Source organism: Pongo abelii, chromosome 4 (genome assembly GCF_028885655.2).
Source record: "Pongo abelii isolate AG06213 chromosome 4, NHGRI_mPonAbe1-v2.0_pri, whole genome shotgun sequence".
Taxonomy (NCBI): domain Eukaryota; kingdom Metazoa; phylum Chordata; class Mammalia; order Primates; family Hominidae; genus Pongo; species Pongo abelii.
Window position 1 is genome coordinate 152,188,437 of NC_071989.2, and position 16,054 is coordinate 152,204,490.

The following is a 16,054-nucleotide window of genomic DNA, read 5'->3' on the forward strand; positions in this document are numbered from 1 at the left end:
TCTGTCAATATACCTGTGTCTTTTCAAGAATGTTACATAAATGGAATTATACAATATATAACCTTTGAGACTGGTTTCGTTCACTTAGCCTAATGCCTCTGAGATTCATCCAAGCTGTGTGTATCAATAGTTCATTCCTTTCTGTTGCTGAGTAGTATTCCATTGTATGGCTATATCATAGCTTATTAATTCATTCTCCCAGTCTTTTGGGTTGCTTCCAGTTTTGGTGATTATAAATAAAACTGCTGTAAGTATTTACATATAGTTTTGTGTGAATATAAGTATTCATTTCACTTGGGAAAATATCCAAGAGTGGGATTGTTAGGTCATATGGTAAGATTACATATAAAAATCTACGAAATGGCTGTACATACAAAAAATGGCTGTACATACAAAAAAACTACATGCAGAATGGCTGCATGTAGTTGCAGAATGGCTGTACCATTTTTCATTCCCATTAGCAATGTATGGGAGTTTCAACTGCCACACATCTTCATTAGAAGTTGGTATTGCCAGTAGTATTTTTAGTCATTTAATAGGTATGTGGCATATAATACTCTAATATCACTCTAAAGTAGGTAGTATTATTATCTCAGTTTTATGAGTGAAGAAACGAAGGCTCAGAGAGTATAAATACATCACCATAGACCTCACATTATGTAAGGGTCAGAAGAATCCCAGGATTTAACTCCAGAGTCCTAAAGACATTCCACATTATGGTATAAGAGCAATCTACTTGACAAGACATGTATCTTCACATGTGACTTCTATTTGCAAGTCATAAGCTTTAATACACCTTGTTGATTTCTTTTAAAAGTTGGGGATACTTTGCATAACTGTCAGTTTGTGAATAAGCTGGAAGATGCCTTCAATCAGAAATGTACTTTCTTTTGAACAAAAAAAAGAGAGGGCTTAGCAGAGACACTGAAGACATCAATTTAAATTTTCTCTTGCATTAAAAAAATTATTCAGGACAAGAAACCATGAAAAATTTTAAAAAACACATACACACATAATGCTCCCTGTGACCTTTCATTTCCCTTCTGCTTTTTCCTCCCACTGGGTAACCATTGCTTTTGGCTGGTTAAGAAAAATTCCAGCTCTTAAGAACCATTTTTATAGATTTGAAAAGAGAACATTTTTTGCTTTTTTTTCTTTCCCCCGAGATTTTCTTTTTTCTTGTCTTTCTTGAGCTATGGTCTTAGGACAATTTCACAGCCTCCCTGCAGCTATGATCGGGTTCCTTAGTAGAGGTAAAGTCACTGAAGAATGAAAGGCTGACTGCTGGGTCCATTTACAAAGAAGAAAATTTTAAAACAATCTGGCATCTTTGCATTTGTTATAATATATGCATATCATAAGCCTAGAAATATCAAACATTTGCCGATAATTTGGTTAGGTCATTTTCCATGGGCTTTTCTTTGACTTTTTTAATTGGTTGATAAGTACTTGGTCTAACCACAGGCAGTTGATAATAAACTAGAAATAGAAGAATGTTCAAGATTCAGACACTGGAAAGGAACCAATTACCTTTCCTAAAAGGGTAGATTTTCAACTTTGAGGACCAGAAATAATTCTTTGATTTTTCTGTCATCTGGCTCATCTTTAGTGCAATCAATTCTCAGCTACCTGTTGTGTGTGCTCTGGCCTGCCTCCCTTGGGTGCTTCCTTTCTTCCTACTCACCCAACTCTCCCTCCCACTTGGGAAAGTCCTTCTGTTGTGTACAGGGGATATTTTTAAAGCCATGTACCAGAACTTCAATGCTGCTGGGAAATTCCTCCAAACGGCTTTATTTGTAAGAGAAGTATGCTGCATGCTGGTTTTTTCAGTATTTCATTACGGACCGCAGATGGAAGAGTGCCTCCTAGGGTAGGTCACATGGAGCCTCTGGATTCTGCATCTATGACCTTTCTCTGTGGGTCCCAGATATCTTATTTCCCTCCTCTCTTCCATCTTTTCCAGCCTGCAGCTTCTGCTTCTTTCAAGCACATTGGCTCAAAGGTCCCACTATCTTTGGAGAAAAATGAAACTGAATCCCTTCCTAATACCATACATAGAGGTGAAGTCAGATGTGTTGAAATGTAAAATATAAATTGAGAAATATAATAGGAGAAAATGTAGGAGAGTATCTTTGTTAACTAGGGTGGAAAAAATTTATTAAACAGAACATCAAAAGCACAACCATACATTTTAAAAAAGATTAATATGATTACTTTAAAAGTAGGAATTTTGGTTCAATGAAAGGCAAAGATAGGCAGATGAGAAAATTGAAAAAGAATTAATCATATCTAAAATTGACAAGAAACTCTTATACATTATTGAGGAAAATACATAATATCAAAAATTCTTAAGCATCAACAAGGAAAAGACAGAAACCCTAGAAGTACAGACAATGGGTAAGAACAGGCAATCTATAGAGGAGTGCATTGAAAAGACCCAGAAGCATTGAAGAGATGCTCAAAATCATCTGCTAATAGACAAATGCAAATGCAAATAATTATGATATATCACTTGACTGGAAAAAAAATTGAAAGCAAGATCATTTCAAGAGCTGGCAAACATACGGGGATGGAAAACTCTCAGGTGTTCTGCTGTTGCTGACTGAGGAGCCATCTGGGGGAGTAATCTGGCAGTAATTAGTCAAACTAAGTATATATGATTGTATAACCCAGCAATTCTACCCCAGGTGTGTACACCAGATAAATTCTTACACAGATCCAGAGGGGGGCACATGCAAGGTTGTGAACTGCAATTTAATTACTGGTGGCAAGGAGCAGGAGGCACCCTGGCTGTCCCTCACTGAGAAAGCAGGTGGATACAAAGTGATGGATGTGACCACCCTGCAGTTAGAGACCATGAATTAGATGTTTGCGTAGCAACATGGAGGGACCATACAACATAGTGGAGGTGGAAGAAGAAATAGAATTAGTTATAATCCAGTATCATTGCTGTAAATCTGAAATACACACACATGCACAAAATATCATCATATCCGTTTTGCACATAAAAATATACACATTAAACACATTTGTTTAGAATGATGCGGGAGGGGGGCAATGAAAGACAGAAATGGGGGTTAACAGGAATAAATAAGCACAACAGAGGAACCTCCATGGACCACTGATGAGATTGTGCCGTGAACCAAAGAGTGTTATTAACTCAAGTCTCTGTTCCTGAGAGCCAGAGTAAACAAAACAAAACAAATGTGCTCCGTTGAAACTTTCAAGCTTCCTCCAAAAGGGCCTGTCAAACTGGGGATATCCTACCTGCCCTCAGTTATCCCCTCTTAGGTCCTGAAAAATGCTAAATCTGGCCTAGACCGCTGAAAGAGTTGATGACATTTCTGTGTTTCCTCTCTATCCTGTTGGGGTATTATCCATGATATTGTGATTTTCAATATGTTATATTAACCTCTATATGGTATACATCTCTTGCCGCCTACTTATATTTAGGGTTCATGATTCTAAGTCCCACATATGTGGGTGTCCATGACAAAATTCTGATCTTAGATGATACTTTTTGCTGTTCTCTCTTTTTCTAATAGCAAATAATTTTCATGATAGTAAACAGCAAATCAAATAGCAAAACTTAAATGCCCATCACTAAGAGACTGTTTAAATAATTATGATACATCCTTATAATAGACTATGCAGCCAAAAAAGAAATGAAGAAGGTTTTAAGGCACCAATATAGAATTAACTTCTAGACATAGAAGTAAGTGAAAAAAACAGCGTGGAAAATCATGTGGATAATATGCTACAATTTACAAGCTTGTATATCTCAAACAACTCTGAAAGAATATATAAGAAATGAATATTGGTTGCCTTAAAGGAAGAGACCCAAGTGACTCTGGACAGAGATAGAAGGAGATTTTCTGCATGTTTATACCTTTTGAACTTTTGGATTATGTGACTGCATGAACTGTTTTAAATTAATATGTAAAAATCAATAAATTTGGGAAAGGGATTAGGGAGATGTTGGTCAAAAAAAACAAGAAAAGATAAAAGAGGAGGACCAAATTAAAAATATAAAATAAAATCTACCAATAAAATTTATAAATTTGTAATAGTCAAGGATTAAAAGTTTTCAGAATATTATATCATATATATGTAGATAGAGAATAAGCAAACAGATTAAAATGATAATAACTATGACCGCTATTGGTAGGTATAAAGTGATGCTGAATTTTAACAACTTAATTTAAAATCTTTAATTTTAAAAATTAATTTAAAATTAAATAATTTAAAATTTTAAAATGTTTAGAGTAGGTTTAAAAGTGGTGCTGAATTTAAAAATAACCATGTATGTCAGAACTTATACACCATGTAAAGAATAACCTGTTTAGGGTCACCTTAAGAGGTAATACACTTACTTAAATGTAGCTGCTATTGCTGAACCTATTCTGGATTTCTCTAATATAGGGTTTTAAAATTTGGGGTCCATGGAGTCTGTGGATAAGATTCAGGAGCCTGTAAATCTGGGCAGGAAAAATTATATCTTTCTTTGTACTAACCTCTTTATTAAAGTTAAAGTTTCCTGGCCGGGCAGGGTGGCTCAAGCATGTAATCCCAGCACTTTGGGAGGCCGAGGTGGGCAGATCACAACGTCAGGAGATTGAGACCATCCTGGCTAACATGGTGAAACCCCATCTCTACTAAAAATACAAAAAATTAGCCGGGCATGGTGGCGGGTGCCTGTAGTTTCCAGCTACTCAAGAGGCTAAGACAGGAGAATGGCATGAACCCGGGAGGCAGAGCCTGCAGTGAGCCGAGATTGCGCCACTGCACTCCAGCCTGGGTGACACGGCAAGACTCTGTCTCAAAAAAAAAAAAAAAAAAAAAAAAAAGAAAGTTAAAGTTTCCTTTAATTATGAAAGCAATAGTAATACCTAAATTTTTGTTACCAGTGAAAATTCTGAGTCTAATTTAATTCTGTTATTTTCATAACACATTTTAGTTTTTGCAGATATCTGTAAATATCATTCCCAGGTTGATATTAGACATTTTTAGATCTTCTTATTTAATACGTTATTAAAGAAGCAAATATGTTACTATGTCACAATTTTTAACATTTTGATAACTGTATTCAATATAATTGGCTCTTTATAATTCTATATATTTTCTTTTATACTTATAAAAACAATGATTCTGAGACAGAGTCCAGGGGCCTTACCAGAGTGCATAAGTTTCCCAAAGCACAGAAATTTAGACCTCCACACCTCCACAAATAGATCTAATTTCAGGGCAAGAAAAGCAGTGATGATGCTTTATGACCATATGTTCTTTTTGACAAAAAAGCAGTCTTTAACAGTTTTGGCTAATTGCAAAAAGCCAACGCATTCTCAAAGGAAAAAGATATGCCAATACTGAAGATACTTTTGAGAAAATTCCATCGACGAAGAAGATGGTTTTGTTTTCTACAGACCCAGACTTTCTCTGTCATCCAGGCTGGGGTGCATTGGAGTGATCACGGTTTACTGCAGCCTCAAACTCCTGGGCTCAAGTGATCCTCTGGCCTCAGCCTCCTGAGTAACTGAGGCTACATGTATGCACCACCGTGCCTGGCTACTTTTTAATTTTTTTTTTTTTTTTTGGTAGGGATGAGATCTATGTTGACCAGGCTGGTTACAAACTCCTACGCTCAAGCGAACCTCCTGCCTTGGCCTCCCAAAGTGCTGGGAATTACAGGTGTGAGTCACAGTGCCTGGCTAAGATGGAGTTTTATATACAGAATTATCAGGCCTTCTTTTATATCTCATCCTCAATATGCAAATAACTAATTCATTTAGGAAATATTTATTGAACGTCCATTATGTATGAAGCACTATTGTAAGCATTGGAATAAGTGCAGTGAACAGGTCAGATATGGTAACCGCCTGGGTGGAGTTTATGTTATAATGGAAGCAAATAGACACAAGAAATCTGACTGCATCAGGTACTTATAAGTGTTATGCTGAAAATAATGCAGAGTAATCTAATCTAGGGAGTGAGAGGGTGACTAGGGTCACCCATGTGGTGGCTAGGTGCCTGGGTCTGGCATTGCACTTCTTCCATTCAAATCCTGGCTCCATGCACCTCTGGCTCTATGGCCTTGTCCAGTTGTGCACTCTCTAAATCCCAGTTTTGTTACCTGTTAAATGCACATATTAACATTACCTACTTTAAAGAGGTGTTTTAAAGAAAATGGCTACTCCTAACATCTTCCCAAGAACCAAGCACAGAATTTTGGAAGTTTTAATACATTTTCTTAAAGAAATCTTAAAGAAGTCTCTTTAATTGCAAGACAATTATCTAGATTCAAGTCTCAGAGTCATTAAGTTATTTTATCCTAAGACATCCAACGGCACAGATTGACATTAAAGTGAGAGAAGAACTAGCTTCATCATTGCTATTGTTCTTTACAATAGCCCATGAGAACACAGGACCCGGCTGACTGAGAAAAGTGAATGAGGGGAATTATATTAGAAATGACAGAGAAGGATGGGCAAGATTTCTGGCAGGCACAGGTATTTCTAAGTAAGAAATGGTGTGGTTAGGAGAGAATACTCTCAAGAAGGGGAGAGATGGATTCTGTGGCAAAAGGAGTTTCCCTCATTCAGTGTTTATGGAAAGAATAAAGGCCCTGGCCCCTCCAGTGAGGATATGGAGTAAACAAGACAATCAAGTCCATCACTCCTGGAGCCTGCATTCTAGTGTGGAAGACAGACAGCAAATGATACATCAACATTAAGAAATTCATGAGTAAATAAAGATAATTTCAGGCAATAATAATTACTCTGAAGAACATAAACAGGGACCTATGATAGAAAAGGGGTGTAAAGGAGTTTGGAGGATTTAAGCTGAGTGAGCAATCTCATCTTTATTTTGATAAGGTCACTTTGGCTTCTGTGTGGATAACACATTGGATGCGGATAAGAACAGGAGCAGGGAGACCTCCAGTAGCAGGAGGCTGCTCTAGGGGTCCTTGCAAGGGATGCAGGCGGCTTGGGCCGGAGGGGTGGGATGCAGATGGGAGAAGCAGGTGGACAGATGAGACAGCTGAAACAGGAAAAGCAGGCACAAAGGCAAACACAACATAATATAACAGAACGGGAGTTTAGAGCGGAAGGAACACTCCAGAGTCATTCTGGTCCAATTCTGCAGATGAGGAAACCACATCCCAGGAGGCCGAGGCGGCTTGCCCTGCATCTAAGAAGCCGGGCAGGCCCTGAGCCTTCTGACCTCACATCCTCTGCCACACCACAGCGGAGAAACCAGAACTGGAGGAGCAGCCAGAATGCAGAGAAGAAAAAAGAGGTGAGGGAGCGAGGAGGAGGGAGAAAAGAGAGAGAGGGAAAGAGGCAGAGAAGGGGCAAAGAAAATGAAAGAAAATGCAGGTGGAATGAGAGGGAAACCACAACAGGTGAAAACACGGATGGGGGCAGGCAGGGGAGAGGAGTGAGACGGACCTTGTTGCTGGGATTATTTAGGGCAGATAGTTTCCAGTTGAGGTTCGGTTTCATAGCCCATTGCCTGGCTCCCTGCAGCTGTCAGGGCACCAGAGGCAGCAGTTGGAGCAGCTGCCTGCACCACCTGAGCCACAAGGACAACGGCAAGGGAAGTGCAGATGGGCAGGAAGTCCCTCTGGGTCGGAGCCAGGGTAGCCAAGATCACATTGTTCTTGCCCACCACATGGGATGCTCAGGCTTCCCAAGGCAGCCCAGAGACCAGACCCGTCCTTTATCATTAGCATCGCCACCATCATCACCATCATCGCCATGCTCCCATTTCTCAGGATCATGTGCCAGGGGTTTGCATGCATTTCTCTCTTTCATCCTCACAGAAGCACTTGAGAGGGGTATAGCTTTCTCCAGTTTACAGATAAAGACACGATGGCTTCATTCATTAACTCACTGACCTCATTTCAGAGTCAGGAAATGGCAGGAAGGCCCTGCTGTCGTTTTGTTGTTTTTGTTTTGTCTTGTTTTCTCCATTGAAGAGGACACACGGAGCCCTGGGTTGACGTTATAGGAGGTGTTGGGCCGTGCACTGAAGGGATCTGGTGTTTTCTCCTTCCTGTAGCTGGAGGTCACTCAGCCTGGACTGAAGAGGCCGGGGAAGCCTGTGCTCTGTCTTGTCCACACAGCCCCCTCAGCCACCCCAGGGAATGCTCGGATCCAGTTGCACAGGTAGCCCACAGAATACAAACAGGACTTTCTTTTAGAATTTTTATGCTGTTTTATTGTTTCATACGGACAACTACTGACCTCTTTTTTCCTTCAAGTCCCCTTTCAAATGTCACCTCTTCTATGAAGGTTTTCTTTCCAGGCAAAATAAACCACTCCCTTTTTGGTGCCCTCATAGTTTTACATTTTGGCCTAAAGCACTTGTTTGCCTCCTCCGTCAGAGCCTGGGCTTCTTGAGGAAAGGAACTGTGTTTTAATCATTTCTGTATCCTTGGCATCTAGCACAGTGCTTGGCACAGTAAAAGCTGTCAATAAATGTTAGCTGAACTGAAAAGTAAAAAATGGAAAGGGCATTTGTTGGGGCCAGCATAAGTCAACTGTTTCCATCCTTGTTTCCTTAACTCAGAAACTCAAATGAAGAAAGACATTGTCAGTCTCATGAGCAGTCCATATTTTTTTCTATTGGTGAGAGATAAAGTAAATAGCATGTGGATTTCCTTTGGAAGAATAACAAATAAAATTCTTTTGTAAGGATGTGAGTTATAAAATTAATTTTTTTATCTCCAAATTGTCATTTTGCAAGGAAAAAATATAAGTAATAAATATGAATATTCCTTTTTTATTTCAGACTTTTGCTCCATAGGCAATAGAAATGAGATGGCCAATTACAGTATTGAAGCATAAGCACAGATATAACTCAGTGCAGAGGCAAATATGGCACATGATATTTTCATATTTTTATGTGTTACTATGAGTAACACTATTGCAAATTCATTTTATTTATGATTTGGTCTTTGTAGCTCCAATTTCATTATTAACTGAAATTTCATAGCATCATTCTTACTGACATGCATTGAAGATAAAAATGTTTTATATTTTCCTCATCTATCCTTGTCTTTTTCTTTATTAAAAATATAGCCATTGGCAAAATAAAAGAACTAGCAATAAGCATACTGAAATCACAACTCAGACACATGACAATAATCTATAACCATGACACCTGTCCAGGCTTCATCCAGCCAAATATGGATCCAAAAAAAAGGAATACTCATATTTGTTACTTATATTTTTTCCTTGCAAAATAGCAATTTGGAGATAACAAAAAGTTAATTTTATAACTCATATCCTTATAAAATACTTTTATTTGTTATTCTTTATCTCTCGTCAATAGAAAAAAATATGGACTGCTCATGAAATTGACAATGTCTTTCTTCATTTGAGTTTCTGAGTTAAGGAATAAGGATGGAAACAGTTGACTTACACTGGCCCCAACAAATGCCCTTTCTATTTTTTGCATTTCACTTCATAGTAGGAGGTCACTCAGGACTTAGCTGGCAGAGAGAGGACAGTCAGAGGCCTGTGTGCACTTCCCAGCACAACATCTCACATCCTCCTCATTTTTTATCACTCAAGATATTGAAAAACTAATATGCAAGGATGCTCTCATTATAGAGGTAATCTTCAATCTTCTCTAATTATATTTAAAATTATGTCATAAACTTCAGAAATTAACCAGTATTAGTGTATACCTTATTATTAGCATAATCCAAGTTGGCCTCACCTACAAATAGTCATAATTATAAAAATTATATCTTTTAGTCTCCTACTTTCTCAAAATGGAATTTGTCCCCACTAAAAGTTATCCTTCAAAGTAGTGCTTCACCTGTGCCCACAAATACCTGTGGCTACTGCACAAATATTGTGTGGCTTCTACCAGGTTTTCTTCCTGACCTAGCTCTCATTTGTTGATATTTGATATCCTGTCAAACCTTTCTGTTGCTCAGCTTTTCGGCATGGATGGTGCAAAAATGCAAATGTTGCTCTGTCTGATACTGTTCCCAAAGCTGGCAAATTTCAGGATGTCACCGTGGGGCAAGCTCCATGAATGAAGGGATTAGGGGTGAAGAGAAGAGAGAACTGACCTTTCTAACAAAGTTCAGAGTCCTATGTTACTGAACTTTTCCCTAATTCTGTATTAGTTTCCTATTGTTGCTATACTGAATTACCACAAACTTAGTAGTTTAAATCTGCACAATTCATTATTACAGTTAAGAGGACAGAAATCCAATCAGGGCCTTATTTGGCTATAGTCAAGGTGTAAGCTGGGCTGTGATTTTAACTGAAGGCTCTTAGGGAGAATCCTTTTCCTTTCCTTTTCCAACTTACAGATTTACCTGCATTCCATTGCTCATTGTCCCATCTTCCGTCTTTAAAGCCAACAGTGTTGCAGCTCTCTAACCTTTTCTCAAAGTAATGTATCCCTTTAACTTTCCTGTTTTGCTTTCCTCTTCTACTTTTTTCTTTTTCTTTTTTCCTTTTATTTTTTTCTTTTTTTTTTTTTTTGAGATGCAGTCTTGCTCTGTCGCCCAGGCTGGAGTGCAGTGGCACGATCTTGGCTCACTGCAACCTCCACCTCTTGGGTTCAAGTGATTCTCCTGCTTCAGCCTCCTAAGTAGCTGGGATTACAGGTGAGTGCCACCATGCCTGGCTAATTTTTGTATTTTTAGTAGAGACGGGGTTTTGCCATGTTGGCCAGGCTGGTCTTGAACTCCTGATCTCAGGTGATTCGCCCACCTCGGCCTCCCAAAGTGCTGGAATTACAGGCATGAGCTGCTGTGCCCAGCCCTCTTTTCCACTTTTAAGGGCCCTTTTATTACATTAAGCTTTCTCAGATAACCCAAAACAATCACCCTATTTTAAGGTCACCTGATTAGCAATCTAAATTCCATCTGCAAACTTAATTATCATTTGTCATAGTTCTGAGGATTAGGACATGAGCATCTTGGGGGAGAATATTATTCTGCTACCAAGAATATATTTTTTAAATATTTTTCTTTCCATAGGTTATTGTGGAGCAGGTGGTGTTTGGTTACATGAGTCAATTCTTTAGTGGTGATTTCTGAGATTTTGGTGCACTCATCACATGAGCTGTATACATTGCATCCTATTTGTAGTCTTTTATCCCTCACTCCCTTCCCACCCTTTCCCCCTGAGTCCCCAAAGTCCACTGTGTCATTATTATGCCTTTGCGTCCTCACAGCTTAGCTCTCACTTATGAGTGAGAATATATGATATTTGGTTTTCCATTCCTGAGTTATTTCACTTAGAGTAATACTCTCCATTCTCATCCAGGTCACTGTGGATGCCATTAATTAATTCATTTTTATGGCTGAGTAGTATTCCATTGTATATATATACCACAGTTTCTTTATCCACTCATTGTTTAATGGGCATTTGGGTTGGTTCCATGATTTTGCAGTTGCAAATTATGCTGCTATAAACATGTGTGTGCAAGTATCTTTTTCGCATAATGACTTCTTTTCCTCTGGGTTGATACCCAGCAGTGGGATTGCTGGATCAAATGGTAGCTCTACTTTTAGTTCTTTAAAGAATCTCCACACTGTTTTCCATAATGGTTGTACTCGTTTACATTTCCACCAGCAGTGTAAAAGTGTTCCCTGTTCACTGCATCCATGCCAGCATCTACTGTGTTTTGATTTTTTGATTATAGCCATTCTTGCAGAGTAAGGTGGTATTGCACTGCGGTATTGATTTGCATTTCCTTGATCGTTAGTGATGCTCACTGTTTTTTCATATGTTTGTTGGCCATTTGTACATCTTCTGAGAATTGTATATTCATGTCCTTAGCCCACTTTTTGATGGGATTTTTTTCTTCCTTACTGATTTGTTTGAGTTTGTTGTAGATTCTGGATATTAGTCCTTAGTCCTTTGTCACATGTATAGATTGTGAAGATTTTTTCCCACTCTGTCAGTCATCTGTTTACTCTGCTGTTTCTTTTGCTGTGTAAATGCTCTTTAGTTTAATTAAGTCGCAGCTATTTATCTTTGTTTTTATTGCATTTGGTTTTGGGTTCTTGGCCATGAAATCCTTGCCTAAGCCAATGTCTAGAAGGGTTTTTCCAATGTTATCTTCTAGAATTTTTATAGTTTCAGGTCTTAGATTTGAGTCCTTAATCCATTTCGAGTTGATTTTTGTATGTGGTGAGAGACGAGGATCCAGTTTCATTCTCCTACATGTGGCTTGCCAATTATCTCACCACCATTTGTTGACAAGGGTGTCCTTTCCCCACTTTATGTTTTTGTTTGCTCTGTCAAATATCAGTTGGCTGTAAGTATTTGCGTTTATTTCTGGTTTCTCTATTCTGTTCCATTGGTCTATGTGCCTATTTTTATACCAGTACCATGCTGTTTTGGTGACTATGTCTTATAGTATAGTTTGAAATCAGGTAATGTGATGCCTCCAGATTTGGTCTTTTTGCTTATCTTGCTTTGGCTATGCGGGCTCTTTTTTGGTTCCATATGAATTTTAGAATTGTTTTTTCCTAATTGTGTGAAGAATGATGATGGTATTTTGATGGGTGGGGATGGTGTTGAATTTGTAGATTGCTTTTGGCAGTATGGTCATTTTCACAATATTGATTTGCAGTAGCATCCAAAGATATCAAATACCTAGAAATAAATTAATAAATCCAATGCAAAAATTCTAGGCTGAAAACTACAAAACTGCTGAGGAAATTGAAGAAGACCTTTGAAAATGTGGGAAAGTATATTATATTCATGGATTAGAAGGCTCAATATTGTTAAGACAGCAATATTCCAAAACTGATCAATAGATTCAATGCAATTCCAATACAAATACCAGCTGGATTTTTATTAGAAATTGACAAGTTAATTCTATAATGTGCAAAGAAGCATTCAAAATAGGACACATTAGTCATTTGTGGCAAATATTCACGCAATTCAGTTGAAAAAATTATTGAACTTCTATATTATTCCAATAGGCATAGTAAAAGAGGAAACAGCAGCATAACAAAGTGGTAAGACAGCCCTGGGTTTAAATCTTAACTCTGTTGCCCATGACATTTATGCATCCACCAGAGCTTATGGAATTCTTTAGGGGAAGGGTAGGGTAGGGATGAAGGATGGGTAAAATTTGAAAGGACATCAAAGCTTAGATCTAACTCACCCACCTCCACTCCTACTCAAAGTATTGGATAAAGAAACACTGTTCTAAATAATTTTTTAAAGTGATACTATACTATTAAGTTGGAAGGGACCTTAAAATTTACCCAAGGCCTAAATAGAGTGAAGTGCTTTGCTCAAGGTTACACAAGTATCAAAGTGACTATTATTTATCACAGTCAGACCAGAGCCCAAGCCCAATAGCCCAAACGTGAATACAAATTCTGGATCTTCCACCAGCCAGCTGTGCAGCCTATAGTTAAACCTCTGAAATTTGGAACTCTTCCTTGAAAACATGGGGAGAAATAACATCTTTTTAAAGGATACTTTATGGAGCAATAAGATAATTTTTAAAGTGTTTAGCCAGTTGCTTGACACATAGTGAGTACTTGCTATTTTTTTTTTTCTCTTCCCTTTTTTCTTCCCTGGCTTCTACCCCTGGCTGGTCTCTCCTTAAATATGTACTCCACCATGTGCAATGGTTAGACCTTCTGTTGCAAGTACAGAATTCTATTCAGGTTAACATCAGCAAAAGAGGGGAGGTCTGTTACAAGGATAGAGGAGTATCATGAGGACCTCAAAGTCAACAACTCAGCCAGGCTTTAGGAAATCACCTGAACTAGAAAACATAAAAACAAAAGACCTTTCTTTTCTATTTCTTTTCTCTGATTGTCTCTCTATATCCATCCTCCAACTCTTAGCTCTCTGTCTCTCTATATCTCTCTCAATCTCTCTTTTCTCTGCTTCTCCATGAATGTGGTAATAGAAGATAGGAATTACACAATTCTTGACAGATTTCTTCCACTTACCAGCCAAGACTCAATCACAATACTTTAGTCCCAATACCAAATTCCTGGGAAAGAGAATTTGGTTTGCCAGTGGTAGGGAGGATCATGGAGTCACATAATGTACATTAGTTGCCAACACTTAAGCTGAAAAGAGCAGTTATGGGGTTATTGTAAGATGGGCAGAGAACCCTAAAAGTCTACTACAATATCCTGGCAACTTCTTTGTAGATATCTAAGAGGAATCCTTATCCATATGTGAAAGGCTTTCAGCCTAATACAGTTTCAAAAGGGCCACACCAAGATGGTGAAACCCTGTCTCTTCTAAAAATACAAAAATTAGCCAGGCACGGTGGCAGGCGCCTGTAATCCCAGCTATTCGGGAGGCTGAGACAGGAGAATCGCTTCAGCCCGGGGGGGCAGAGGTTGCAATGAGCCAAGATTGCGCCACTGCACTCCAGCCTGGGTGACAGAGTGAGACTCTGTCTCAAAAAAAAAAAAAAAAAAAAAAAAAAGGGTGGGTGGGGAGCACAATGGCAATACCCCATGTCTCAGTGTATACATTGAACATTTAGATTTTATCCAGTTCCAAAGCTCCCTGTTGATTTTTTAAATGCCCAGAGTCATGGCAATAGAATAAATTTTCTCTAGTCTCCTTTCTTGGCTTAGTCATGACAAGGGTGACATCAGATATTCTTGCCCTGACAACTTGGGTTTATGGAAAAACTGTTCTTAAGAGAATAATCTCATTTCACATACGCTTGGCTCTAAAATAAGGGGCCCCTTTCATGGTTGCTCTGGAAATCTGCCATGAGATATACTATATCAGGAAATATTGGCTTAATGTTTTTCTGCTATTCAACAGTTACTCTCAGAGTTCAGTTATTAGAAACTCTCCCACTCAGCAGTTTGGTTTTCTGCATGTATACATGATTTTCTTTCTAATGAATGAATTCCATATGAGCTAATTATAGAAAATAAGATTTTTTGCAGGAATTAGCATGGTTCTTTATTAGCAAAACTAATTGCATTTCATTAATTTTCTTCTTAATTAAAACCAGTGATTTTCATGAGAAATTCAATGAATAACATGCTTTTCTAATAAATGTAAGCTTATGCTATGCAAATACCAAAGCCATGCATTACTACAAGTGCTGCCCCAGCTCCTCATCAGTAAAAAAAAAACCAGAACAAATCAAAACTAAAAAGCTAACACAAGTCCTCTTTACTCTGCTTTGGAGTTTTATTAATCTAAATAGAAAATACTGCTGAGAAATGGTAAGCTCAAGTCTCAGCTAAGCCATTCTTTTCTGTAGGCTCTCTGCATGTTTGGAAGTCTGAATTGGTTGAAGTTGAAGATGATGTGTCTCTGAGGCACAGCTCTTCCCTGACTTATAGGCCTTGCCACTGCTGTTGAGGTTTGACTCGAAGCCCAGAGTTTTGGTGTGGATGAGCAGGGACAAATTGCTGAGCGTGAAGAAGAGTAAAATTAAGCAAGTGGAACATATGGCCTTTGCCTCTGCTCTGCGCAGTGAAATGAAAAGTCAACCTTTGAACATGTGTGTGTGTGTCTCTCATTTTCCCAAACAGGATCAACCCACCATAATTTATGAATTCACCACTTTCTTAGAGGCTTCCTTTCTTTTTTATTAGATCCTCCTTTGAGAACATCTAGGGTCCTATCAAAGAGGGAAGTGACTTCAAGCAAATCCACACTAAGATGTGAATTAACAATGGCTACTAAGCACAGAGCCCTTTTCCCTGGTACACTCCTGGGAAACAAGCAGTTACAACACTTGTGAAGAGTAATGTGATAGTATACATTCATTTTTTTTTAAGTAGAAACATTTATATTTAGAAATTTAACCTTTAGTAATGTGTCCCACAGGAATGCTTGCCTGAGTGTACCAGGATTTTTATTGTAGCAGTGTTTCTCAAAGGAAAAACAACAACAACAACAACCTTAAAAACAAACCTAAGTGTCTATCGCTAGGGAAATAGTTAAATAAATTATAGTACATTCACTCACACTATGGGACACTCTGTGGACAATAAAAGGAACAGAGTATACCTATATGTTAGAACATGGGGAAAATGTACATACTACCCAGTTAAATGGAA

General features: G+C 38.3%; 1 protein-coding gene across 1 annotated transcript; it reads left to right on the forward strand.

Annotated features, from left to right (window-relative positions):
• The first annotated feature begins 2,881 nt into the window (after positions 1 to 2,881).
• On the forward strand, positions 2,882 to 15,350 carry HMHB1 (histocompatibility minor HB-1). Its single transcript, XM_054556388.1, has 3 exons — positions 2,882 to 2,951; positions 7,246 to 7,296; positions 15,250 to 15,350. The coding sequence occupies exons 1-3, from the start codon at positions 2,882 to 2,884 to the stop codon at positions 15,348 to 15,350; spliced, it is 222 nt and encodes a 73-aa protein (XP_054412363.1).
• The last annotated feature ends 704 nt before the right edge of the window (positions 15,351 to 16,054 follow it).